Source organism: Oncorhynchus tshawytscha, linkage group LG09, assembly GCF_018296145.1.
Source record: "Oncorhynchus tshawytscha isolate Ot180627B linkage group LG09, Otsh_v2.0, whole genome shotgun sequence".
Lineage (NCBI taxonomy): Eukaryota > Metazoa > Chordata > Actinopteri > Salmoniformes > Salmonidae > Oncorhynchus > Oncorhynchus tshawytscha.
In genome coordinates, this window is record NC_056437.1 from 84,026,193 (window position 1) to 84,053,117 (window position 26,925).

The 26,925-nt window shown below is 40.2% G+C and overlaps 4 protein-coding genes across 4 annotated transcripts; all 4 read left to right on the top strand.

The window, feature by feature from the left end:
- Positions 1 to 18: 18 nt before the first annotated feature.
- Positions 19 to 1,989, top strand: LOC112258937 (transmembrane protein 220). The gene is made up of 6 exons (XM_024433600.1): positions 19 to 513; positions 727 to 756; positions 872 to 932; positions 1,139 to 1,262; positions 1,354 to 1,413; positions 1,529 to 1,989. The coding sequence occupies exons 1-6, from the start codon at positions 403 to 405 to the stop codon at positions 1,656 to 1,658; spliced, it is 516 nt and encodes a 171-aa protein (XP_024289368.1). The 5' UTR covers positions 19 to 402; the 3' UTR covers positions 1,659 to 1,989.
- Positions 1,990 to 2,316: 327 nt separating this feature from the next.
- Positions 2,317 to 4,895, top strand: LOC112258938 (protein SCO1 homolog, mitochondrial). The gene is made up of 7 exons (XM_024433601.2): positions 2,317 to 2,704; positions 2,849 to 2,968; positions 3,133 to 3,223; positions 3,407 to 3,604; positions 3,782 to 3,874; positions 3,988 to 4,103; positions 4,227 to 4,895. The coding sequence occupies exons 1-7, from the start codon at positions 2,543 to 2,545 to the stop codon at positions 4,359 to 4,361; spliced, it is 915 nt and encodes a 304-aa protein (XP_024289369.1). The 5' UTR covers positions 2,317 to 2,542; the 3' UTR covers positions 4,362 to 4,895.
- A 3,147-nt stretch (positions 4,896 to 8,042) lies between these two features.
- LOC112258940 (myosin-8) lies at positions 8,043 to 26,890 on the top strand. Its single transcript, XM_042327897.1, is given in 37 exon segments — positions 8,043 to 8,075; positions 8,282 to 8,449; positions 8,980 to 9,123; positions 9,270 to 9,426; positions 10,073 to 10,100; positions 10,215 to 10,326; positions 10,465 to 10,557; positions 10,690 to 10,753; positions 10,848 to 10,904; positions 10,907 to 10,945; positions 11,489 to 11,516; positions 11,518 to 11,578; positions 11,749 to 11,872; positions 11,974 to 12,092; positions 12,191 to 12,325; positions 12,327 to 12,341; positions 12,430 to 12,599; positions 12,824 to 13,131; positions 13,216 to 13,283; positions 13,426 to 13,448; positions 13,450 to 13,496; positions 23,871 to 23,988; positions 24,084 to 24,182; positions 24,184 to 24,205; positions 24,764 to 24,792; positions 24,794 to 24,912; positions 25,010 to 25,204; positions 25,207 to 25,253; positions 25,349 to 25,430; positions 25,433 to 25,602; positions 25,605 to 25,674; positions 25,677 to 25,728; positions 25,730 to 25,781; positions 25,867 to 26,030; positions 26,096 to 26,159; positions 26,238 to 26,492; positions 26,705 to 26,890. Coding segments are annotated over 37 exon segments (3,717 nt in total).
- On the top strand, positions 16,163 to 17,937 carry LOC112258942 (myosin-7). Its single transcript, XM_042327704.1, is given in 6 exon segments — positions 16,163 to 16,386; positions 16,480 to 16,605; positions 16,691 to 16,879; positions 16,945 to 17,049; positions 17,313 to 17,408; positions 17,520 to 17,937. Coding segments are annotated over 6 exon segments (780 nt in total). The 5' UTR covers positions 16,163 to 16,269; the 3' UTR covers positions 17,667 to 17,937.
- Positions 26,891 to 26,925: the final 35 nt, after the last annotated feature.

The following is a 26,925-nucleotide window of genomic DNA, read 5'->3' on the forward strand; positions in this document are numbered from 1 at the left end:
GTGTATCAGTGGGTAGGGGCGATTTCTAGCCTAATTGTATTAGGCTATGAATTACCATACAGTTAACAGTAAAATGTCAGTTTACGTACATTTAAAGTATGTGTAATACTGTCCAGAATTGTTTTTATTTTAAAGTAGCCAAATCAGTATTTAATGTAACAGTAACACATATGTAACGTTTAATCGTTTTCCTTATTCATATATATTCAGAAAGCACTTTTCATGAAAAAAAGATACAAAACAACGAGTCTTGCCGACTTTGCTATAGTGCCTATAAATGTTCACTTGTCGAAACTTCTAAAAAAAAAATACGGATACGGATTCAACGCAAAGTCCAGGAGGAAAATTTGCTGTCGAATTGCTGATTACGAGAAACTGGTTCTGTAGTTATAGACCGTGACAATGAACGAACCTAGTGAAGTTAGGTGCACAAAAACGAAATTTTCTCTGATCATTTGGAGAGTTTGCAATGTATGCATGTCATTGTTCTTTGCTCTAGCAAGTTATGTGCAGGCAAGTGATTCCCTTATTTGGTTACATTGTTTGAGATACTTTGTATCTATAGCCTACTGTATTTGGCGTTAGCTGTAGGCATATCTGCTTCTGTTGAACTCATGGATTTAGCAGAGTCATTTAATGAGTAAACATGGTGTATGTCTGTCTTCGAATATTTGGCCCAAATTAGTAAATCCCATGTCTTATCCTTTGTCTCTTTTATTGGCATAGATTAACGATCCGGATGCAGTGTTATGGATGGTAGGATCACGCTTTTTTTAGTCGTTTAATGTTCTTAATGAATTACTATAATCAAAGTGCTTTTTAATTTTTATTTATTTACAGTACTCCACATACACACCTTTTCTATTTCCAGGTTGCCTATGCTATTCCAGCAAATCTGTGTTTATTGATTGCCATTAAACCACATGTAACAGGTATGTGGGCATTATGGATGAATAGAGATCCATCAATGATATTTGCCTATTTTTCCTATTAAATAACATTTCAATTTTAACATTTTTGGCCATTGACTGTTTAGTATCTTGTAGCTATATCATGAGTGTAGTTAAAGCTATAAATATATATGCATGAGCCTGCACTGCACCCTGAATGTTTAAATGCTTGAGATACTGTTTTTCAGAGACACTACTTTGGAGGAGAATTGCTAAACTTCATATGCTTATTTCGACTGCTGTTGTTTCCATGATGGGATGGACTCTGTATAAAGAGCACATCACAAATATCTTCCAGCAAGAGGAGGGAAGGTATAGTCTCACAGTCAAAATATTTTTCTGTTTAGATGAGCATTGTGTACAATAATTATTTTTGGTCACACCTGTTTCTCTCTATCCCCAGGGAATTCTCTGGTCTCATGTTGATACTTGTCTGGCTTCTCCTGTGTCAACACTCTGGAAGGTAAGGACTTTCAACATAGATTTGGACCTTATCCCTACATGCAATACTTTATTTAAAAAAGACTCAAACTCAGTACATCACTGATATCTGTACTGTCGTAACTATTTTCTATTAGTTCTATTGGGGCTCTCAGACTGTCCGTTGCTGTTGCCATCACAATCTTCCCCTTTGTGGCCTGGCTGTATTACTACATTAACAAGGAGCTGAGGACCAGCTGGCCCCCGCATTGTAAAGCTGCACTGTAGATATCCATTCATTAAGATAGTCCAGTGATGAGTGAGCAACATATCTGCGGGTTGGAACATTTACAAGAGGATATGACCTAGCTACAGTGGCAGTATGGAAATCATGAATGCATTGTTTAAAAAGACACATGTAAAAAACACCCCTGCTAAACCATACATCTAAATAAGTGACAAAGTCATAAATTAGAATGTATATGATTGATACATTTTCCTTTTTTACTGGAATCATACTTTTCTCTTTCTGAACATTTTTGTTGTTGTAGGCAACCCATTGCACTTGTGGTGATATCTGGTGTAATCACAATCAAATAAAGCAATTTAATAACAAATATAAATGACTTTTTATTATTATTTTTGCATCAGAAATCGAAATTGAAAGAAATGCATGTACTGTAGCCTACTCAAGGCTCCAAATAATTAGGTATTATTATTTAGCACAACTGCACCTCGATAGCTACAGGATATGTGCTTTAAAAGTAATGTAGGCTATATCTAAATCAATTTAAATCAAACTCATTTTGTGTTTGGTGCTCCTAACTTGTTAAAGTTGGCAGCAGAAGTAGGCTACTGCCAATGAAAAGTTAATAGTCTGTACTGTGTTTTACAATAGCTAGATGTCAGTAGCCCCCAGAGAACCCGTACAAAAAAAGGACTTCAGGTGCGTAATTTCCGGTTCTAACAGACAGAAATAACTGTGTTCGCCGGGAGGTCCAGGGTCAGCTTAAAAAGTGTATATTGCGAGCCACTCGGTCAATGAGAATCGTTGTTAAAGGTATACTGATCCAAGATCAGGAATTTTAATGCGTTTTTACTTTCATAATTCACGTTGTGTAAAACACTGCCACCACTTCCGCATTGAGATCTTGACAAACTAGCTCAATATCATGGCAGTGGGCCTAATATCGTATCAGACTTTGAGTTGTCGACTGTTAAACCGTATGATTTCGCACCAAAGCGTGAGCACAATCTGCAGCTTTACACGCGCTTTATCGAGAAAGACTGGCTCTCCGTACACAGATCTCTCACCACGGACAGTCCACGGGCTGGTAGGTCATACATGGCTCACAACACTCCGACTAGGATCAAATGTGTTCACCGTTTGAAGCGCGGAACGACTAACAGCTTTAAGACAGATATCCTTGTACCTATCTACCATGTTAACATATTGTGTGTACTCATGCACTGCACAGGTAAATCTATGCGGGAGTTGGACGTGCCGGACATCACAGTGGTTGTCTTTTTACGACTCAAGATCATTCTCGTCTTTACCTCCACCGCCCCCTTCTGGTGATAAAACCAAAAAGACAGGGGTTTGTAAATGTATCAATTCATTTCTGAGTGATATGTAAACAACTGTGGCTGGGCACCTGATAAAACCTGGTTTTAATGTCTATGGATAAAATAAAGCACCGTGCCTTTTGCTTTGTCTTTAACCTTGTGTGCTTGCCTGTCTCCATTCATCTATCCTCTGCAGCCAGTGACTTGGAAATCATTAGCAATAACATTTGCATTCGGGGGTGTTCTCCTTGCCGGAATGAAATATTTCAAGAAGGAAAAAGAAGAATGTAAGGACATTTCACCTCTTAGCATACTCACCATCATGCAGTAGGCTACATCCATCAGTGGATTTACACACATTAATTTATGTTCCGAACTGAACTTCTCCTGGAGTTAATCGTCAGTTTCTGTACATGTTGGTAGCAATCTGTTTTTACATTATGTTGTCTTTTTATACACATGCAATGCAGTGATTGAAAGAGAAAGGACAAAGTCAATGGGGAAACCAGCACTTGGGGGTCCATTCTCTCTTGTGGATCAGAATAATAAACCCTGTAAAAGTGAGGATTTCCTCAGCCAGTGGGTCCTTATCTACTTTGGGTTTACACACTGCCCTGACATCTGTCCTGATGAAATCGAGAAAATGATTGAGGTGGTGGATGAAATAGGTAAAGTCTTTTTATGATGCATCATATTATTTATTAATGTCATGGCAATTAGATGGTTGAGTGAGTAGCCAGTCAGTCACTCATATCATGTTGTCACAAAGCATAATGTTAATGCTACAACTCTGGGATGTACAGAAGATTTTTGTGATCAACATCATCTCTTTCCATGTTTCCCAGACAGGATACAGTCTCTTCCAAACCTGACCCCCATCCTCATCACCATTGATCCTGACAGGGACACACCTGAGGCCATGGGGACATATGTGAAAGGTAAAAAGAACAAGCCATTAACTACTGTAGCTTCCATGTTATGGTAAAAGGGGGGGGCTTAGACTCACATTGGTGGAACAATAACATTCCCCCCCCCTGTCCTCTATCCCCAGAGTTCTCCCCTAAGCTCATTGGCCTGACTGGGACAATGGCCCAAATTGACCAGGTCTCTCGAGCCTACAGAGTCTACTACAGCCAGGGACCAAAGGATGAAGACAACGACTACATTGTGAGTTCATCGTCTGATCCTGCCCTTATTCAGAACTCTCATTTATTAATTGTAAAGTAGATATTCCCACTTTTCCCAGCTGAATTGATATCTAAATGAAACCTCCTTTATTCTTGACTGCAGGTCGATCACACAATCATCATGTACCTGGTTGGTCCGGACGGAGAGTTCAAAGAGTATTTTGGACAGAACAAGAGGAGCGCTGAGATCTCCTCTTCCATTGCATCACACATGAGGAAGTACAAGAAGGGGAATTAAGAGGTGAGATGAAGGAGAACTGGTCAAGTGCACTGTCTGTGTCTGGGAACACATCTTATGTGCCTCTCACAGCCTTCAGAGACCGTGAGCAGCCTCAGGCCCAGCAGCCTCTGGCCCAGCAGGACTGAACAATTGTTTTTCGATGTAAAATATGAGAGCCAAACATAAATACTTGATTTTAAGTACCTAAAGAAATGTAACTACCATAAAATGTAGGGGGAAAGTATTCCTTGGAAATCAACACTGAAGAACTAAAGGTTTCCAGTGTTTGCCCTTGGACACTCCTAATGGAAAAAAACATGAATCGTTGTCATTGTGCAGTTCCAGTTCCACTTTACTTCCTTTACACTAATTCTCCTTTTTAGCCTTTCTGTTAAGTCTGGCCCAATACCTGGACTTGTCTCAGTGACACCAGAAACATTTATGCACTGTAATAACTCTTTGGTTACTCGATTTGTACTATTCATAAATCAGTCATATTTCAACTGAATTTCAAAAGTAATGTTTAATTTATTAAACTTGGACTTACAGTTATGTCTGTCTGTCTGTCTTGTTATTATTATTTTTTTACTGCGCTTGTAGTCGTAGGCTACCATGCAGGTTATCAGGGCTTCACTTTGTGCAACCATATTGTAGACTAGCCTGTTCCTAGTGGCAAACACGTGCTGGTCAGAGTTTAAGGTTGTTCGTATTAGTTGTCAAGAGTACTGTCCTAGATAATTCATTTAACAGCTTGATTTGTAATCATGTTGCTATTGATATGACAGCCAGTGCCGTGACTGGGCACATTGTTCTGCAAATAAATGGTAATCACCGGAGCCTCTATTTCTGGTTATAGCTATAGATGCATGATTGGCTCATAGTAACATATCATTTTTGTTGAAGTTACACACACACACTCATAATTTATTTGTGTTTTATAATACATACAAAGTATTTCTCAATATCCTTGCAAACTGAATACGCAGCTGATGACTGTATTTTAGGCAAGAACCTGTTGAGTTCCCCCTTGTTAAACTGAACTAGGGAGAGCACAGCAGTTGTTCAGCACTCTTTGGCAAAGCACTCCACTCATTCCTGGCTGGTTGGTGGTTTGTGATGACTGGGAAGAATACTCTTCTAGATGAGAAGAGGTCACCTTTCAGCTGTCAAATTATCAAATCATCCTTTATGAGAGTTTTAAATTGTATGCTCATGAATTCACCCACTGAACCATTCCATATCTTGATTTGTTGTGTCCAACCTACAGTAAATGCCCGTCTCTTTGCAAAATTGGACAGGAGTCCCTTGTGCCTTATTCAATGTACACTGTTGCCCTGGAGAGTTGAGTTTGATGATACGATCAGTGTCTGTCCCTGTGGATGTCTTGTCTGAGACAGTCCCCCTAAAACTGTGTGTCCTTTCAGACTAGAAGTGGTTATCAGCAGCTTTATTTTGTGGTCTCCTGTCCGTTGACCCTCTAATCTAAGGCAGATATACCCGTCCTCAGATCTATTTTCCACCAGGGGCAGGCATCAGTCTGTCTCGGACAGAACCAGCCGACGGGGATTGTCTCCTTACTTCCTCTCGTTCGCACTGTGACTTCAAATTCCCACAATCTCGCAGTGTCCTTGACACAGTCAATGTACATACTCTACTATAACGTGGAGGTCAGCATAGCCAGTGGTAGCGTGCCTACTGCCTGTCCATGACCAATTATACCCACAACCGTTGCCAGCCCTTCAAATGACATTCATGGGATATTAAATCACCAATTAGGTTGGCTTTAATGCAGTCAGTTTGTCATAGTTTATGAAAATGAATGGCCCACACACCGTACAACTCTACTGACTCTTTCCTTGGAGACAATTCACACATTCATTTGACGTTTTACAGATAAATGTTCTTTGTAACATGTTTATAGGGTAGAATAGGATCATGCATAGAGTGTAAGTCTAAAGAAATTGTTTAGCATTGTGCGCAGCTGAGTTATTCAATAGATATAAAGGAAATTGAAAGAAAGAATGCAGGTGTTGGAGTTCTATTGTCGACTGCATGTGACATCACATGAGTTTTAGAGGGAGCTGTGGAGGGTCATGATTATGACCACAGCACTTCTATGCCAGTCAGTTTACAGTCTAACTGACGCGTGGTTAGGAGCTTGTCCAATGGAGTGCATGATATCAGACAAACAGTCTAAACTAAACTACCTGATGATGAGGCAGCATCTGTCTAGTCCACAGGTGCCAAACTCATTCCACGGAGGGCCGGGTGTCTGTGGCTTTTCACTCTTTCCTTGTAGTTGATCAATGAATTAAGGTCACTAATTAGTAAGGATGTCCCCATACCTGGTTGTCTAGGTCTTAATTGAAAGGAAAAACTAAAAGCCTTGGCCCTCCATGGAATGAGTTTGACACCCCTGATCTAGTCTCTAAATGGGATGGCATGATCCTATATGTTGTGCTAGCTCTGGTCCAGGGCGTTAGTGACCGTTCCTTTACTAATGTGCACTAACACCCTGGGCCAGAGATAATTTTGTGCTTAAAATGTACAACAGTATATCAGTCAATTTTGTTTTCAAAATAAGTTTGAATTTGAATCAGTAAAATTTCATAGAATTTAGAATTGTTCTTGCACACTGCCACACGCAGGAATAAACGGAACATAAACCAATTGAAAACATCTACAGCACTCTGAATGGATTGTATTGTTTGTCATTGCATTCTTGAAATGCCACCTGTATATGCATAAACGGAGGCCTGGATTTTTTTGAAGCTATGTTGAGGCATGGGCTGCTTTTGTATGAGATATATTCAGGTCGTCTGTAAAGCGTTTTACTACATGTAACATCATCACATTTGGAAACAGCTTAGATGATTGTATTGTCAGAATTCTTGTATTTCTTCAGCGTGCTTCATTATAGAGCCGACAAATGCCTCTGGTATTCAGTTTAGTAGATCATTTTTGTTCAGATCATTTTTGTTCATTCCTGTGTCAAATATGCTGTGTCAGTATGTTTCATTTTTATTGCACATTTATGTATTGGTCACTGTGACTCAATCCAATCTCATATAGCAACATTACCTCAGTTTAGCATTAGGTCAATTGAAAGCAAAACTGAAAAGGTTTTTGATATCATCTCTTCGTCTCAGGTCTTTGAATTACAATGGAATACACAGCAGACGGACATGACTCTGTCTGTCTGGAACGTGCTAACTGCCACCTGTCAACCCCAGCCCGTATCAAATCAAAATCAAATCAAATTTATTTATATAGCCCTTCGTACATCAGCTGATATCTCAAAGTGCTGTACAGAAACCCAGCCTAAAACGGGCCATGCCCTCCCAGTGAGCCCTAAATGACCGTGATCCCAGTCGCCCAATGCCAGAATCTGAGCAATGCCCTAATAAACCTAATCTTCCCTGATCCCAGATGAGGAATGTCATGTCTGACCCCAGGCCCTCTAAGCTGCCATCCTTAGCCATCATTGCTTTTTAATGGACAGGCTGCAGGGTTACAAATGAAAACATTTAAATGTGACACAATACAGCTATAGATAGACAGTTGAAAATACAAAATGGACATACTTTACTTTTCCACGGTGGCATATGAGCCAGATTAGATTTTTATACAAATACAGAGAAGCTGTCAAGCAAATAGAAAAAAAACAAGCCATCCCTTATAAAAAGTATTGTTAGTGCGATGACAGCAGGGCATTGGAGGTATGTCTTTGGCGTACTGTTGAGACAGCAAATATTTAACAAAAATAGAGGTTGCATCCATAGAGAGAGAGCATCCATACAGTCTTTGTCACTTTTCTGAAACACCAGGCGTTGTCCTAATGTGATCATAGATTTTGTAACTGCAACACTCGGGTAAGAATAGACCAAAATCATATACTTAGGCCGTTGATGTTTATTAGATCTTCTCAAGGAATATAGACTGCCTCGTACCTCCGCAAGCCGGAGCGGGAGAGGATTGCGGCACAGGTCAAGACATTTGATGCCAAAACAGCCTGCTTTGTGGCAGATCTAAAGATGGAGTATGTCAAAGGCAAAATCAAGAGCCAAGACATCTCCAAGGTCATAGTGGAGACTGAGGATGGGAGGGTGAGTACATATCAAATGGTGTAGAACATCTGACCATATAGCTATGTTCTAACCCACTGGGCACAGACGTCAGTCTAACGTCTAGTTTACATTTACATTTGGTTGAGTTGTCAGCTAACATGAATTCAAAGTGATGTCAACAAAACATTCCACCATGGTCAACAGTTGGGTTAAGAAAAGACTATTCACTTACGTTGATGACTTTTTTCAAATCCAATCAGTTTTCCACATTGATTCAACGTCATCACATACCATTTTTGTTGTTGAAATGACGTGGAAACAACATTCAACCAGTGTTTGCCCAGTGGGAAAGCATGATATATTTTACTTACTATGTGAGAGTGATTGAAATTCAGAGTACATGTCATTTCTAAGCCTTTTGGATGCTAAATAAAAAAGTTAATTATGCCAACGTGGAATGATTTCGATGCAGTTTCATCCAGTTGTTATTCTAGAATGCAACTGGTTCGTTATTTGAATGGAAACTTGCCTCCCCTAACTGCCCTCTCCTTTATTTGATCATGTTGCAGGTTGTCACAGTGAATCCGGATGACATCAGCCCCATGAACCCTCCTAAATTTGCCAAGATCGAGGACATGGCCACGTTGACCCATCTCCATGAGCCAGTCGTGCTGTACAACCTCAAAGAGCACTACGCTGCCTGGATGATCTATGTAAGCAGACACAGATCAGATTACATTTCAACTCAGTCATACGTACATCTTCTAATTGCATTGTCAATCAAACATCTACCAACTAGTTTAATGGGTTCAATCAGATCAAGTCATGAATGACAACCTGAGTTGTTCCCCTATTGCAGACCTACTCTGGGCTGTTCTGTGTGACTGTGAACCCCTATAAGTGGCTCCCGGTCTACAACCCAGAGGAGGTGGCTGGCTATCGGTGCAAGAAGCGCAAGGAGGTCCCACCCCACATTTTCTCCATCTCTGATAATGTCTATCAGTTTATGCTAGCAGGTATAATCTTCATTTCATGATGTATCATATTGTGGCAATTTTATTCAGTGGTGTAAAGTTCTTAAGTAAAAATACTTGAAAGTACTACTTAAGTAGTTTTTTGGGGTGTACTTTACTATTTCTAGTTTTGACAACTACTACTTTTACTCTACTACATTCCTAAAGAAAATAATGTACTTTCTATTTCATACATTTGCCCTGACACCCAAAAGTACTCGTTACATTTTGAATGCTTAGTAGGAAATGAAAATTGTATAATTCACTCACTTAAAGAGAAAATCCCTGGTCATCCCTACTGCATCTGATCTGGCGGACTCACTAAACACAAATGCTTTGTTTGGAAATTATTTCTGGCTATCCATACATTTTAAAAACAAGAAAATTGTGCCGTCTGGTTTTCTTGATATAAGGAAATTGAAATGATTTATACTTTTACTTTTGATACTTAAGTATATTTTAGCAATTACATTTACTTTTGATGTTTATGTATATTTTAAAAAACAAAATACTTTTGGACTTTTACTCAAGTAGATTTTACTGGGTGACTTTCGCTTTTACTTGAGTCATTTTCTATTAAGGTATCTTTACTTTTACTCAAGTATGAAAATGGGGTAGTTTTTCCACCACTGATTTTATCTTTCAACAGATCGTGAAAACCAGTCCATCCTTATCACATATGTACTGTTGCACATGCTGTTACTAATTGTCTGCCTCTGTAAAGAACTGGATTTACTAGGAAAGTTTACATTATTACACTCAATTGCGTTGTTCAATCTTGATTTTGACCGTGGAGAATCTGGTGCAGGGAAGACTGTAAACACCAAGCGAGTCCAGTATTTTGCCACAATCGCAATGGCTGGAGGAAGTGATAAGAAGAAGGAAATCAATGGAAAAATTCAGGTTCTATCCATACTCATGTTACATTAACATAAGATGTATATAGTTCCCTCTATTGCATTTTCTGTTGCAAAAGTAATTCCTATTGCATTTACTGTAAAGTGTATTTACTCATACTTGCCAACACTTTTATTCTCAAAGGGAACCCTGGAGGATTAAATCATCCAGGCCAACCCTATGCTGGAGGCTTTTGGGAATGCCAAGACAGTGAGCAACGACAACTCCCCTCGCTTTGTGAGTGTGTTTGATCAACATACAGTATGAGCATATAGGGTTAACATATAGCCAGGCATGCATTCATAAACCAGTCACCTTCGCTGAAATGTGACAATTTAAAAAACAATTTAATATTTGGAAAACATACAGGGAGAATTCATCCGCATCCACTTTGGAACAAACGGGAAGCTGTCCTCAGTTGATATTGAGACTTGTGCGTTTGCTTGCCTATTTTCTTTGCAAATACAAGGCCATTGCTCTGGATTGGAACAAGATGTCCCATGATTTCTATGATTTCCTCCTATTCCACCTATTGGAAAAATCCAGGGTAATGTTTCAGCTCCTAACAGAAAGGAGTTATCACATCTCTACCAGATCATGTCCAATAAGAAGCCTGAGTTAATTGGCAAGTTGAGTAATTCTAGCTGGTGGATCTATGTAAAGCCATACACAGTAATTGTAGTTTTGGACTGCAAGGTTATTGGTTACTTTAATTAAGGGGGCAATCTGTGATTGCTACATCCATTTGTGTACTTTTAAATTAATGATATATACCCATTGATTCTTGAAGAATAAATGCCTCATGAGCTAGGTCAACTGTCGTAACCCATCAGAACCCAACATATAAGATTGTTTACGAACAATGGAGTAAAACAATGTAATTGTAAATAAAAAACTGTATAGCCGAGTCAGTCCCCACATCCATAGCTCTGTCCATGAATTTGAGAGTGGTTATATTTCCCCAGCCCCATCCCTCAACTGTTTACCAAAAACAGTGGTAGGTTAACCACTTTGTTGTTTGAACTGCAGATTGCCCCTTTAAACGTTTTGCATCTAAAAAGAGGGCTGGAATATGCAATCTGGAAAATGTGCTGTGCTGTAAGTTCAGCCTCCAACACCAATAAAACCCCTAATGGTAAATATACACCTTCTCTATCATGTTGACTAGAGATGCTGCTCATCACCACCAACCCTTTTATCAGTCGGGGAAATAACAGTGCAAAGCATCAATGACACAGAAGAGCTCATGGCCACAGATGTTAGTCCACCTATACCTTATATCCATATCTTTATATTACCCACACAGCTTGGAAAATAACTACATTGAAAACATAATAGAAAGCCCTCAACTGTACTGTATAAGATTGTCTTAGGGACTGATTAAATGTTTATATGTGTTTGACTGAGCTCCAATATCTGTCCCAATAGAGTGCCATTGATATCCTAGGCTTCAATGCAGAGGAGAAACTGACTGGTGCTGTGATGCATCATGGGAACATGACGTTCAAGCAGAAGCAGCGTGAGGAACAGGTAGAGCCTGATGGCACTGAGGGTCAGCATTCTTTGATTTTGACTTATTTAGAAATTCAAATTAAATCTTCACTTATTCACAGCCAGAATCCACTCATATTTTTTGTCTCGTGTATCCAATAATGGCTGACAAAGTCACCTACCTCATGGGCCTGAACTCTGCTGATTTACTGAAGGCTGTGTGCTTTCCCAGAGTGAAGGTCGGGAATGAATATGTCACCGAAGGACAGACAGTTCAACAGGTATGACAACTACATTGAAGTGTGTACAGACATGAGTGACCCTCACCCAACTCTCACAAATTATAATTGTCCTAAAATGTGTTTTGTCTCATTTGCAGGTGAATAACTCCATGGGTGTCCTGTCTAAGGCAGTGTATGATAAACTGTTCTTGTGGATGGTGACCAGAATAAACCAGCAGCTAGACACCAAATTGCCCAGACAGCATTTTATTGGCATTCTGGACATAGCAGGCCTTTGAGATCTTTGAGGTATGAGTGGACTCCTCATTTGAAACACATTTACAACAACATAATAATTGATTGTATGTTATTTAATTATATTTTGTAAACCATGTAGATGAACAGCCTGGAACAGCTCTGCATCAACTTCACAAATGAGAAACTGCAATAGTTTTTCAATCACCACATGTTTGTGTTGGAACAGGAGGAATACAAGAACGAAGGAATAGACTGGGAGTTCATTGACTTTGGTATGGACTTGGCTGCCTGCATTGAGTTTATTGAGAAGGTATTGTGACCTTTTCAGCCTTCCTTTAAGTCACTCTTTACAGTCTAACTGTTAATGGATTCACTAAGTTAGGATCAACAGGACAGAGTTGAAAAACATCTCTTTATTGACAGTAATTCAAAAGGTTACAAGGAAAATATTGAAATTTAGTAGACAGACATGATCAAAACAATGAACTTCTATACCTTGGTTCTTCTAAACCCATTACACTAAATCTTCCACTGCCAATGTTTTTTTTCTCCATCCTTGAAGAAGAATGAATGTTTCCAAAGGCAACAGACTGCTCCTTCAAGAACAAACTCTACGACCAGCATCTTGGAAAGAACAGCAACTTCCAGAAGCCCAAGTCTGCCAAAGCCAAGGCAGAGGCCCACTTCACCCTGGTGCACTACGCTGGCACTGTGGACTACAACATCGGTGGCTGGCTGGAGAAGAACAAGGACCCACTGAATGACACTGTGGTACAACTGTACCAAAAAGCTGCCCTGAAACTATTGTCTCAGTTGTTTGCAACGTTTGTCTTAGTTGATGGTGAGTTTACATCAGCATTATAAGACATCAGTGAAAAATGACCTTGAGTTGAAATATAATTGTTTTAGGTCTCTCTTTCTGTAGCTGATAGAAACCAAAGAGGAGCAAAAAAGAAGGGCTCCTCTTTCCAGACTGTCTCTGCACTTTTCAGTGTAAAACTGTTTCCTCCTACTCCTATGAACACGTATATCCATCTAATGATCGTATGTAGACTTCAGAACCATTCCATGCACAATTCAGTGAGCATTGTTTTGCTTGTTCATTATTTTTGATCATTTCATAACCTTCTCTCAGGAAAATCTTATATCTAACCTGAGGTCCCCATTTTGTGAGATGCATCATCCCAAACGAGACCAAAACACCAGGTATGTAAAGGTTTGAAACATGTAATGTGGGTTGTTTGCTCTCAAGGCTGCCTGACCTGACAGAATTCTGCCTTTCCATGTAGGGTCCATGGAACACTTCCTGGTTTTGCATCAGCTGCGCTGTAACGGTGTGCTGATGCAGAGGAGAGATGTGAGGGGTTGATCAAGAGCAAGATCCATCTAGAGGCAAAAACCAAGGAGGTCTCTGAAAGAATTGAGTAAGAGGAGGAGATCAATGCAGAGGTCACTGCAAGGAAGAGGAAACTGGAGGATGAGTGCTACGAGCTCAAAAGGGATATAGACGACCTGGAGCTCACTATTGCCGAGGTTGAGAAGGAGAAATATGCCACAGAAAATACGGTCAGGGCATCTGATAAGCACATCAGCCCATGACTTTAAATCTCATAACCACAGTGAATGCAGGGTAACTGTGTGCATTTTTTAACACAGGTGAAACATTTGACCACATTAGAAGAACATGTTCTGAAGTCTTCAAAGGAGATCAAGGCATTGCAAGAGGTGCACCAGCAGACCCTGGATGATCTCCAGGAAGATGAGGACACAGTCAACATTCTGACTAAGACAAAGGTCAAGCTGGCGCAACAGGTTGATAATGTAAGCATCAAGTGATGTATTCATTCAAGATTTAGATTGTTCTGGACTATGGTCTCCTTCCAGCTTGAGGGATCTCTAGAGCAGGAGAAGAAGGTGCATGCGGATTTGGAAAGAGTCAAAAGAAAACTTGAGGGAGATCTCAAGCTGTCCCAGGAAAATGTTATGGACCTGGAGAATGAAAGACAACAAATGGATGAAAGATTTAAAAAGTAAGTTAGAAATTATCATTGAGTTTATGGAGATTAAAAACTCTTGATTCACATTTTGATAGAGCAACAGTTGAAAGTGATAGAAGCAGCACAAACAATGGAGCATCAACTAATTTCCATTCAATGAATTCTCAAATGTTTTCAGGAAGGATTTAGAGTTCAGTTACCTGCAAGGTAAAATTGAGGATGAACAAATATTGAGCTCTCAACTTCAGAAGAAAATAAAGGAGTTTCAGGTATGTAGTTTGTGAAAATAAATTAAATGCATACATTGTAACTTTTGCCAAAATTTTGACGGAATAATTTTCTTTACCACAGGCTCGCATTGAGGAACTCGACGAGGAAATCGAAGCTGAGCGCTCTGCTCGGGCCAAGATAGAGAAGCAGAGGTCTGATCTCTCCAGGGAACTTGAGGAGATCAGTCAGAGACTGGAAGAAGCTGGTGGAGCCACTGCTTCCCAAATTGATGCAAACAAGAAGCGCGAAAGTGAGTTTCAGAGTCTGCGTCATGATCTCGAAACCCTGCAGAATGAGTCAATCACTGCTGCTCTCCGCAAGAAGCAGACACACAGCGTGGCAGAACTGGGAGAACAAATGGACAACCTCCAGAGAGTTAAGCAGAAACTGGAGAAGGAGAAAAGTGAATATAAGATGGAAATTGATGACTTGGCCTGCAACGTGGAAGTGTTCTCAACAGCAAGGTTCATCAGATGTTGACCATGTTGATATTCAACATACAAAAGAAACCCATTCACTATACACCAGCTTGGTCTCATAGACTAGCGGTAACATAGTAAACGTAAATCCAGGAAGTTCAAATTAGCATGATATGTTACGTTTCGTATGGTTATATAAGACAGAAGGTTGCTTAATGCAAAAAAACAAAAGTAGGTTGGGTGTATAATGCGAACGTCTAGCAATCCGTAGGTTGTGTGGGTGGGTAGCTACTTTGCAACTACTTAGCTGATAGCTAACCCTAACTTTAACCTAACTCCTAACCCAAACCTTAAATCATAGCTAACATTAGCCACATAAAATTGGAATTTGTACATTCGTAACATAACACAATTTGCGACATATCATAGAAATGGATGATGGACATCTGCAAATTAGTACATACCATACGAAACATAACATTTACATTTACTATGTTACGTCTACCCCTGAGTCCAGGTTGGATACACTGGTTACTTACTGTAAGAGCATCTTACTTACTGTAAGAGCATGGTTACTTACTGTAAGAGCATGGACAGCATGTGCAACAGTACATACGTGATAAGGATGGACTGGGCCATGCCAACCACCAAGCAGCTGATGCTACCAAGCAGCTCAGAAACATCCAGGGCCAGCTCAAAGTTAGTGTTTGATTCCAGAAACCCATTTTCTTTCAACCATGACACTCACCATCTCTATCAAAGTTCTAGTCAGTGGGTATTGGACTTATTCATGATCTTTCTGTTTCAGGACACTCAGGTCCATTTGGATAATACCCTCCATGGGCAGGAGGACTTGAAGGAGCAGCTGGCCATTGTAGAACGCCTGTCACGAGTCCGACCGAGGGTGGTTCCCCTTCCCGGGCGGGTGGCGCTCGGCGGTCGTCGTCACCGGCCTATTAGCTGCCACTGATTGTCTTACCCCCCCCTCCTTGTATGTTTATTGGTAGCACCTGTTTATGTTTAATTAGTTTGTCTTTATTAGACAGCCGGCCCGCCTGGTTGTTGTGCGGGATTATTTCAGTGTAACCTTCGGCTCTGTTGTAGAGGTACGTGTTTGTGCCTGGTCGTGATTTTTCCGTTGTACATTTTGATTCCCTGTGTTTGGGAACGTACTATTGTGAGCACCCTGTGGTGCGTTGGTGCTATTAAAGACGCACAGCATTTCACTCTCTGTCTCCTGCATTTGACTCCACACCCACGACACCCGGAGCATTACAATGCCGCAATACACTGATGATGGCAGAGATTGAGGAGACGAGGGCAACACTAGAGCAGTCAGAGAGGTGCCGTAAACTGGCCGAGCAGGAGCTGGTCGACGTGAGCGAGAGGATGCACCTGTTGCACTCTCAGGTGAGGCCCCATAAACAATTCAGAACGTTGGCCTTAGGTGAAATGTATCAATTTAACTTATTGTGTTACCTTATCTCTTTACTCATTTAACAGAACACTGGTCTCATCAGCACAAAAAAGAAGATGGAGTCTGACATAACTCAGCTGCAATCAGAGGTGGAAGATGCAGTCCAAGAAGCAAGAAATGCAGATGAGAAAGCTAAAAAGGCTATTATAGATGTAAGTCTGAACTCAGTGTAAATCTCAGCCCAAATGAAGTCTGCTTAAACAATGTCTTGATCGATTACAAATTCTGTATCGATAGGCTGCCATGATGGCTGAGGAGCTGAAGAAGGAGCAGGACACCAGTGCTCACATGGAGAGGATGAAGAAGAACCTGGAGGTCTCTGTTAAAGACTTGCAGCAGCGTCTGGATGAGGCTGAGCAGTTAGCCCTGAAAGGTGGAAAAAAAGATCTCCAGAAACTAGAGACCAGATTAAGGATAAAGATAAACGTTTTATTTCCAGTTCACACTCTCTTAGTTTGTGATTCTTTTGTAATACGTTATTTACACTCAAGGTTAGAGAGCTGGAGAATGAACTGGAGGCAGAGCAGAAACGTGGTGCGGAAGCCATGAAGGATGTGCGAAAATATGAGAGAAAAGTCAAGGAGTTCACATATCAGGTAAAATATGTTAGGTTGCTTAATCCTGACTTTTACAGAATCATGGTAAAATATGTTAGGTTGCTTAATCCTGACTTTTACAGAATCATGATAAAATATGTTAGGTTGCTTAATCCTGACTTTTACAGAATCATGATAAAATATGTTAGGTTGCTTAATCCTGACTTTTACAGAATCATGATAAAATATGTTAGGTTGCTTAATCCTGACTTTTACAGAATCATGATAAAATATGTGAGTAGTTAATAACACTGGGTTTGTAGGGTGAGGAAGATAAGAAGAATGTAGGCAGACGGCAGGAGTTGGTCGACAAGCTGCAGATGAGGGTGAAAGCTTACCAAAGGCAGAGTGAGGAGGCGGTGAGTACAATATATTATTGGCAACAACTGTGCAGAGTATTATTAGATGAATAGGACAACAGTTCACCACTTCTAACGTATTCATATCTATCTATTTTCTGTGAACCACAGGAGGAGCAGACCAGTATCAATCTGGCTAAATTCAGGAAGGTGCAACATGAGCTTGATGAAGCTGAGGAGCGGGCAGACATAGAAGAATGTCAAGTGAACACATTTTGAGCTAAGAGTCTTGATGTTGGCGTCAAGGGAGAAGAATAGAGAGATGGGCATCTTCTGCTGATAGTGCTGTAATTCATGTTTAGAATTACAGTAACTCAGACACAGAATGTAGATCCAGTATACAATAATTATTGTTGCAAAGATACATGCATGCTTAGACCGTTGTACGTACACCTGTATGTTAGCATTCCTCTGTGCTGTAGTTTCACTGCCATGCTCAGATGTTCTACTTAAAAGCAGAAAATGACAATGAAATATGGTACAAATGAATGTAACTTATAAAACTAGAATTAAATACTACAAAGCAGTATCATACTGGTCTATTGTCTTTGTGTCATAAATTTGAGGTAACACTTCTGGCATAGACGAAGGGTTCCCAAACATTTTGCTTCGTGAACCACCAATTGAAGTGTCTTGAGTTGCAAGCCACCATAAAGGTTGAGCGATGAAAAAGACATACACAGACCAAAGAATAATTAGGAATTGATTAATAAAACCCTCTTCTTCAAGTCATTTAACTGAATGTAGATTTGATTATGGGCTCTTCAAATAAAATGTTATTGGTCACATACACATATTTAGCGGATGTTATTGCAGGTGTAGGAACACAAGCATTTCGCCATATCCAACAGTGCAGTAGTATCTAACAGTACACAACAATACACACAAAGCTAAAAGTAAAATAATAGATTTAAGAAATATATAAATATTAGATTGAGCAATGTCAAAGTGGCATTGACTAAAATACAGTAGAATAGAATACAGTATATGTCTTGTGACCAATTGCATAGACTATAAAACAGTTATTTTAGTTATCTTATTTTCAAATATATGGGCATGTTAAGGCATCATAGTTTAATCATAGTTTAAAAGCAAAATTAAACAAACAACCTACTTCCAAGAAAAACAATACCATTTAATACCTGAGCTGTAATATTTTTGGGTGGAATGGTTGTTGTGAAAAACTAAACCCATCACAGTATGTACCCATAAATAACGTCTCATAGTGTCACGCCCTGGCCATAGAGAGGCTTTTATTCTCTATTTTGGCTAGGCCAGGGTGTGACTAGGGTGGGCATTCTATTTTCTTTATTTCTATGTTTTCTGTTTCTATGTTTTGGCCGGGTATGGTTCTCAATCAGGGACAGCTGTCTATCGTTGTCTCTGATTGGGAATCATACTTAGGCAGCCTTTTTTTCCTTTGTATTTTGTGGGTAGTTATCTTTGTTAGTGGCACTTTTGCCTTAGTAAGCTTCACGGTCGTTTCTTTGTTTCTTGTTTTGTTGGCGACATTTACATAAATAAACTAAAATGTACGCTGCATTTCCACGATGACGTCCGTGACACATATCCATTCTTCAGTGTATGTTAGAGACAGCGCTGAATCCAACTTTGAGTGAATACAGACAGATTCCAGGGATAGCTGTCTGACAACAGTTTGGCCTCACTGACCTAGACTTTAGGAGACATACAGCTTGATTCTAGGCGAGGCAGAGTGCAGAAAAATAAAATCCAAAAGCATTTGATTAAAAAGCCAGGCATTATTGGAGAAACATTCATACTCCAGGAGATTAGCTTCCCCTCATACAGGGTTATGTCAGAGGTGTCCACTCATCTCTCATTTATCAAAGAGACATCTGTCAGGAGCTACAGTACATCAGAATCATCCACTGCTTTCATCAGGAACGATCATGAATACACAATGACTTTCGAAGATGAAAAGATATTTGGACAAGTTGAGAATGCAAACACATTGTCCACTTATTCTCCACGTATAGATACTGTACATACCAGAATCACTGTGTGAATTCTTGAACCTCTCCCCCAGCTCACTCTAATCATAAAATGCATTTAAAATAATCTCATTAAAGCATCCAAACTCAGAGCTTACTAATGGAAGAAAAAAACATTGTGTGAAGCATAGAGATCAAGGAACACTGTCTGGTTAATTTGACAGGCATGCTGTTAATATGAGATCCTTAAGGATGGAACTCGTGACAGTAACTTCTTGCAATCACATGAATATCTAACTGCAGGCATTGGCTCCATTGTTGTAGTATTGTTCAACGACCAATAGATGGAGACACTTCCTGTGTCTTCAACACGCCCACCCAACACACACCCCTACACAGTGGGAGACGGAGAAAGAGTGAACGTGTAATAAAGGGACATCAAGTTTCAATAATCAAGCTATACTTTAATGTGGCAGGCAACAAGCAATCATGCTTATTGTAATCACACCAACGTATTACTCATTGCTATGTAACCTATTGCTGCACACACATCTTCTTGGAAGTTAATGCAACAGTAACACCTGCAGATAGGTTATAATGTATATGATATGTAGCAGTGGAGGAATACAAATATAATTTTGTGCCCTATTTACTGGTGGTTGGTCAACTGGCCACTTCAGTGTACACAAACAGTATCTTCCTGTTACACGGATGCTTCTCCTTCTCTGCAGTTGAACACAAACAATACAACACTACTTCACATCCCTGCAACAAATGGGTTTTGTTGGATTATGATAAGGTAATAACCATACACATCCTATAATTACATTTGAATCAGGATCCTATATTGTGTTATAGCATAAAATGTCATTCTAAGCCGTATTCTTTTTTTTTTTAAACACAGAGAAATGGAAATGAGAAGTAAACGGCTGCACAGTGCACCTATAAGGAATGAGCAAGAGGAACCTCTGAAGTACCTCACTAAAGCACAGATGATGATGGCGCAACATTTTGTGAGCATTGTAGGTACAAGGTACCGCGTGGATTATTGAAAGCTTGGTTTTGAACAGCCCTCATCACATTCTGTTCCACTAATTGGCAGCAGCTGTCATTTATATGACATTTGTGGCTGTCCCTGACCCTGTTGAGGATGGGTTAGTTAATTACTGCTGTGCGACTTTCACTCTGGGTCACATTGACACAGGCTGAGGAAGCAAGTGTGATGATAAACACTCAAAGGCAATGGGGGGGGACATGATGGGGATGCTCTGTATTTGAGGACATGGACACTCAGTTCAGACAGGTGTTTAGCAGCACTAAACGACAGCTGCAGGGTCTTAATACAGGACATAACACAATGCACTCAAGGTTTCTGTTCATTTTATATTTGAAAATGATATGCTACATAAACATCATTGACATCAATTTGCCTAGTGGTTAGAGTGTGGGCCAAAGGTTGCTGGATCAAATCCCCGAGTGGACAATGTAAAAATCTGTTGCTCTGCCCCTTGAACAAGGCAGTTAACCCACTATTCCTCGGTAGGCTGTCATTGTAAATACGAATTTGTTTTTAACTGACTGGCCTAGTTAAATAAAGGTTAAATATAAAGATAAATATAAAGATGTGTATCCTTTCTTAAATCAGTGTTCACATTGTACGGCTAAGCCGGCTTGATTTAATAGAACGTCTATGGAAGGGATGAACAATTCTCTCTCCGCCCAGATATAAAATAGTCTATGATCAAAAGACGAGGACGAAAACCATCACGCACTACAATCCTCTGTGACTGGAGTTGTGCATCCCTGACCTCTGGCCTTAGCAGAATGCTGTGAACTAGTTAGCAGGAGCAGCCCCGAGACATAAGCATGGTCATATTTCTCCACAAGGACCTAAGGTCAAACTCATCATGTAATGGGTCTGGCTCTTTATCATTGACGCCAAAAGAGCTACTGTGAGTGTGTAATCATTCAACCATCTTAAAATAAAATAAAATACTGTTATGTGTTTTCAAACGGCCACTCATCAGTCCGCCCTTCGTGCACCGTGAGACTCTCCATGCGTATTCTAAACGTTCCGTTAATGTATCTCAGCAACCTTGAATATGGACATCTAGAAGCTTGATACCATAATGTGTTCATCTGAAAACCAGCTAGACAACCATTACAGGCCCTTTGATTTCAAAACTGGTAACCTTGCAATTTATCAGATACATCCACTAAATATGAAAGCTTATGTCATAGCTTAAGCAATTGTTTGACTACGGATGTAGGATGTTAATTTGAGTTTGTTTGAAATGTGAATTACACTAAACATACAAAAGTATGTGGACCCCTTCAAATGAGTGGATTCGTCTATCTCAGCCACACCCGTTGCTAACAGGTGTATAAAAATTCAAGCACACAGCCATGCAATCTCCATAGACTGCGTTGGCAGTAGATCGGCCTTACTGAAGAGCTCAGTGACTTTCAACCTGGCACCGTCATAGGACACCACCTTTCTAACAAGTCAGTTTGTAAAATGTCTACCCTGCTAGAGCTGCCTTGGTTAACTGTAAGTGCTGTTATTGTGAAGTGGAAACGTCTAGGAGCAACTACCGCAAAGTGGTAGGCCAAAAAGAAAGGGACCGCCAAGTGCTGAAGCAAGTAAACATTGTCTGTCCTCGGTTGCAACACTCACTACCGAGTTCCAAACTGCCTCTGCAAGTAATTACAGCACAATAACGGTTTGTCAGGAGCTTAATGAAATGGGTTTCCAGGCCCGAGTATCCATAGACAAGCCTAAGATCACCATGCGCAATGCCAAGCATCGGCTGGAATGGTGTAAAGCTCGCCACCATTGGACTCTGGAGCAGTGGAAGTGTGTTCTCTGGAGTGATGAATTACACTTCACCATCTGGCAGTCCGACGGACTAATCTGGGTTTGGCGGATGCCAGGGGAGGGCTACCTGCCCCAATGCATAGTGCCAACTGTAAAGTTTGGTGGAGGAGGAATACTGGTCTAGGGCTGATTTTCATGGTTCAGGATAGGCCCTTAGTTCAAGTGAAGGGAAATCTTACAAAGTCCATCTATGAGAAGATGTTCTTATTGATGGTCATCAGAATAAATGAGATGCTCGATACGAAGCAGGCAAGACAATTCTATATAGGAGTGTTGGACATCACTGGGTTAAAAATCTTTGATGTAAGTTAATTTCTTTATACTTATCTTTCTGAAATTGATTTAAAACATCATTAAGCAACCTTAAATGCAGCTATGTCAAGACTGCCATCTTCAGTGGTGAACAACCATATAAATGGTTTGATTTTTTTTTACTCAGTACAACAGCTTGGAGCAGTTCTGCATTAACTTCACTAATGAGAAACTGCAACAGTTTTTTAACCACACCATGTTTGTGCTGGAACAAGAGGAATACAAGAAAGAGGGAATAGAATGGGAGCTGATTGACTTTGGTATGGACTTGGCTGCCTGCATTGAGCTTATTGAGAAGGTATAATAAAATGTTAAAAACCCACTTTCAGTCCTTTGAAAATGTATTTTTTTTATCAATACCTATACTTCAAGTAAGAATGATTTCATCAACAGCCATTGGGCATCTCCTCCATCCTTGAAGAGGATGTTCCCCAAGTCTTCAGACACTTCTTTCAAGAACAAACTGTACCACCAGCATCTTGGAAAGAACCAAGCCTTCCAAAAGCCAAAGATTGTCAAAGGCAAACCTGAGGCCCACTTCACCCTGGTGCACTATGCTGGTACTGTGGACTACAGTTTCACTGGCTGGCTGGACAAGAACAAGGACCCGTTGAATGAATCTGTTGTGCAGCTGTACCAGAAGTCACCAGTCAAACTGCTGGTTTTGCTGTATGCCTCCTTTGCGGCTGGTGATGCAGGTAGTACGCACGTCATATCCCACTGGGCACAGATGTCAATTCAACAGCTATCCCACGTCGGTTCAACTTCATTTCATTGATTACAATCAGTGTGTGCCCAGTGGGATGGTAATGAGTAAATTCTACATTGATTGTCATTTGATGGTACAGTAAATGTCTCTTCTTTATGAAGATGCTTGTGGTGGTGAGAAAAAGAAAGGAGGGAAGAAGCAGAAAGGTGGCTCTTTCCAGACGGTTTCTGCTGTTTTCAGGGTACATTAATACCTAATCAGTATATTCAACTCGTGTGACATTTATATCAACTAACATCTAAGGAGATGTGTAATACTAACGACAATACTCTTCTCCACAGGAAAATCTTGGCAAGTTAAAGACCACCTTGAGGATCAATCACCCTCACGTTGTTGCCTGATTTCTAATGAAGTAAAGACACCAAGTACTGCTCTGCTGACAGATAACTATTCTTGTTAAAAATCCAACAAAGAGATCTTACCACAGGACTTTACAGAGGAACACACTGAAAATATTTGATTTGTGACATTGAGGAAGCTGCTATACATGACAAAAATATGGCGCTATTGTCATGTGTGTGATGTTTTTCATTCATTTCTATCGAATACAGGTATAATGGATAATCATCTGGTTATTCATCAGTTGCGCTGTACCGGTGTGCTGGAGTGTATCAGGATCTGCAGGAAGGGGTTCCCAAGCAGGATTATATATGCTGACTTCAAGCAAGGGTAAACCTTTATTCTCATAATTTAACTACCACAAGGTTCATTTGGTAGTTTAGTAATCTCTTATGTCTGCCATTGTGTCTTCTGTAATCTGACAGATACAGAATATTGAATGCCAGTGCTATCCCAGAAGGACAGTTCATCAATGGCAAGAAAGCTTCAGAGAAGCTTCTTGGATCAATTGATGTTGATCACACCATATAAATTTGGACATACCTATGTGATGATCCAATTACTTTATAAACATGCTCTTGTAGCAAAACCATATAGCAGTTATTCTCTGCTGATTTTCACATGGTGTTTATACAGTGCCCTCCATAATTATTGGGACAGTCAAGCATTGTCTTATTTTGGCTCTATACTCCAAAACTCTCGATTTGAAATCATTTTGAAATTACAGCACTTTTTTGTACAATCTCCCCCATGTTAGGGGACCAATAGTATTGGGACAAATTCACTCATATGTGTATTAAAGTAGTCAAAAGTGTTGTATTTGGTCCCATATTTCTAGCATGCAATGACTACATCAAGCTTGTGACTCTACAATTTGTTGGATGCATTTGCTGTTTGTTTTGGTTGTGTTTCAGATTGTTTTGTGCCCAATAGAAATACATGGTAAATAATGTATAATGTAATTTTGGCGTCACTTTTACTGTAAATATATGTTTCTAAACACTTCTAAGAAAAGTGTCACTGTCTCAATACTTACAGAGGGCACTGTATATACACATCCAGTTTATCAACAGCATCCGTGTCTCAGTAAGCCATGTTATTGCAGGTCTTATTTAAAGCCGGTCTGCTGAGAAGAGGAGGAGTTGCGAGATGAAAAACTGGCCTCTCTGGTAACAGGCACTCAAGCACTGTGCCGTGGGTACCTCATGAGAAAAGAATTCTCAGCTGGCTATAAAGAAGTAAGACAACCCATCAGTTGAAATATTTGTATCCTTATCTTTAAAACAAAGTACATGCTTAGAACATTAGAAGTGGTCAATAATATGGCATTATAATTACCTCTTTTTCAGAGATTGTGTGTTCATTCTGCAATACAACCATCGCTTATTCATGAACGTGAAACACTGGCCATGGATGAAGCTGTACTTCAAGATCAAGCCCCTTCTGAAGAGTGCAGATAGTGAAAAGGAGGTGGAGAAGATGGAGGACTTCATCACATGTAAGTAGGACCTGGCAAAGGCCAAGAGAAAGGAACTGGGGGAGAAGATGTTTCTCTGTTCGTGGAGAAACAAAACCTCATGTCACAAGTTCAATCTGTAAGTGCTATTAGAATTGTCAACATGAACTATCATTGCTTTTAAACATATCGGGTGTAGTGTAGTGTTTAAGAAGTGTTCCAATAGGCAATCAGTTTTCCTGGGATTCTGAAACTCTTTCGGATGCAGAGGAGAGATGTGAGGCTTTCTTTAAAAGTAAAATACAGCTTGAAGCCAAACTGAAGAGTTGACCGAGAGACTGGAGGATGAAGACAAAATCAATTCTGAGCTGACTGCCAATAAGAGGAAGCTGGAGGATGAGTGCTCTGAGCTGAAGAAAGATATTGATAACTTAGAGCTCACCTTGGCCAAAGTGGAGAAGGAGAAGCATGCCACTGAAAACAAGGTTTGCATTTTTATATGAAATTGCAGTATCCATCTTCTGGTCAGGATGAGAGACATTCCAAGTTGACCAAGGAGAAGGCCTCCAAGAGGCACATCAGCAGACCCTTGATGATCTCCAAGCAGAGGAGGACAGTCAACACTCTGACAAAAGCAAAAGCTATGCTTGAACAACAAGTGGATGATGTGAGTAACACCTTATCAGTAGAAAAAAAGGATTGCATTGTAATGATTTAACTGAATTCTATCGCTACTTGTTTTCATACCACAGCTTGAGGGTTCTCTGGAGCAAGAGAAGACAATTCCCATAGACCTTAAGAGAGCCAAGAGAAAGCTTGAGTGTGATATGAAACTGACACATGAAGCCATAATGGATCTGGAGAATGAAAAGCAGCAGTCAGATGAAAAACTTAAGTAAAATCAGAAACTGCTGAAGTAATAAGCAAGATCTCCTCTGTTGTAGTCAAATATACTCAATATATTTCCCCTTTGCAGGAAAGACTAAAAATTGAGGATGAACTAACACTGAGCTCCCAGCTTCGAAAGAAGATTAAGGAACACAATGTAATATAGTAAAACATTCAATATCTTTCAAATTATTTGCTCAAACTTCTTTGGTTTAAAATGGTATGTTCTCTCAAGGTTCGTATTGAGGAACTCGAATAAGAAATTGAGTCGGAGCGCTCTGCTTGTGTCAAGATAGAGAGGCAGAGGTCTGATCTCTCCAGGGAACTTGAGATCAGTGAGAGGCTTGAAGAGGCTGGTGGAGCCACTGCTTCTCAAATTGAGAGGAACAAGAAGTGTGAGGCTGAGTTTCAGAAGCTGCGTCAAGACCTGGAGGAGTCCACCTTGCATTACGAGTCCATCGCTTCCGCTCTTCACAAGAAGCAATCTTTTGTCTTGCCCATTCACCCTCTGAATGCCACACATACACAATCCATGTCTCAAGTGTCTCAAGGCTTAAAAATCTTTCTTTAACCTGTCTCTACACTGATTGAAGTGGATTTAACAAGTGACATCAATAAATGATCATAGTTTTCACCTGGATTCACCTGATCAGTCTCATGGAAATAAATGTTTTGTACACTCAGTGTGTTGTTTTCATCAAGGCTAAGAATGCCCTGGCCCATAGTTTACATTCAGCACTTCACGACTGTGACCTCCTCCGAGAACAATTTGAGGAAGAACAGGAGTCCAAGGCTGAGCTGCAGCGCAGCATGTCCAAGGCCAACAGTGAGGTAGCTCTGTGGAGAACCAAGTACGAGACTGCTGCCATCCGACACAGAGGAACTTGAAGAGGCCAAGTAATTGCCAACTTTTTATAGATGTT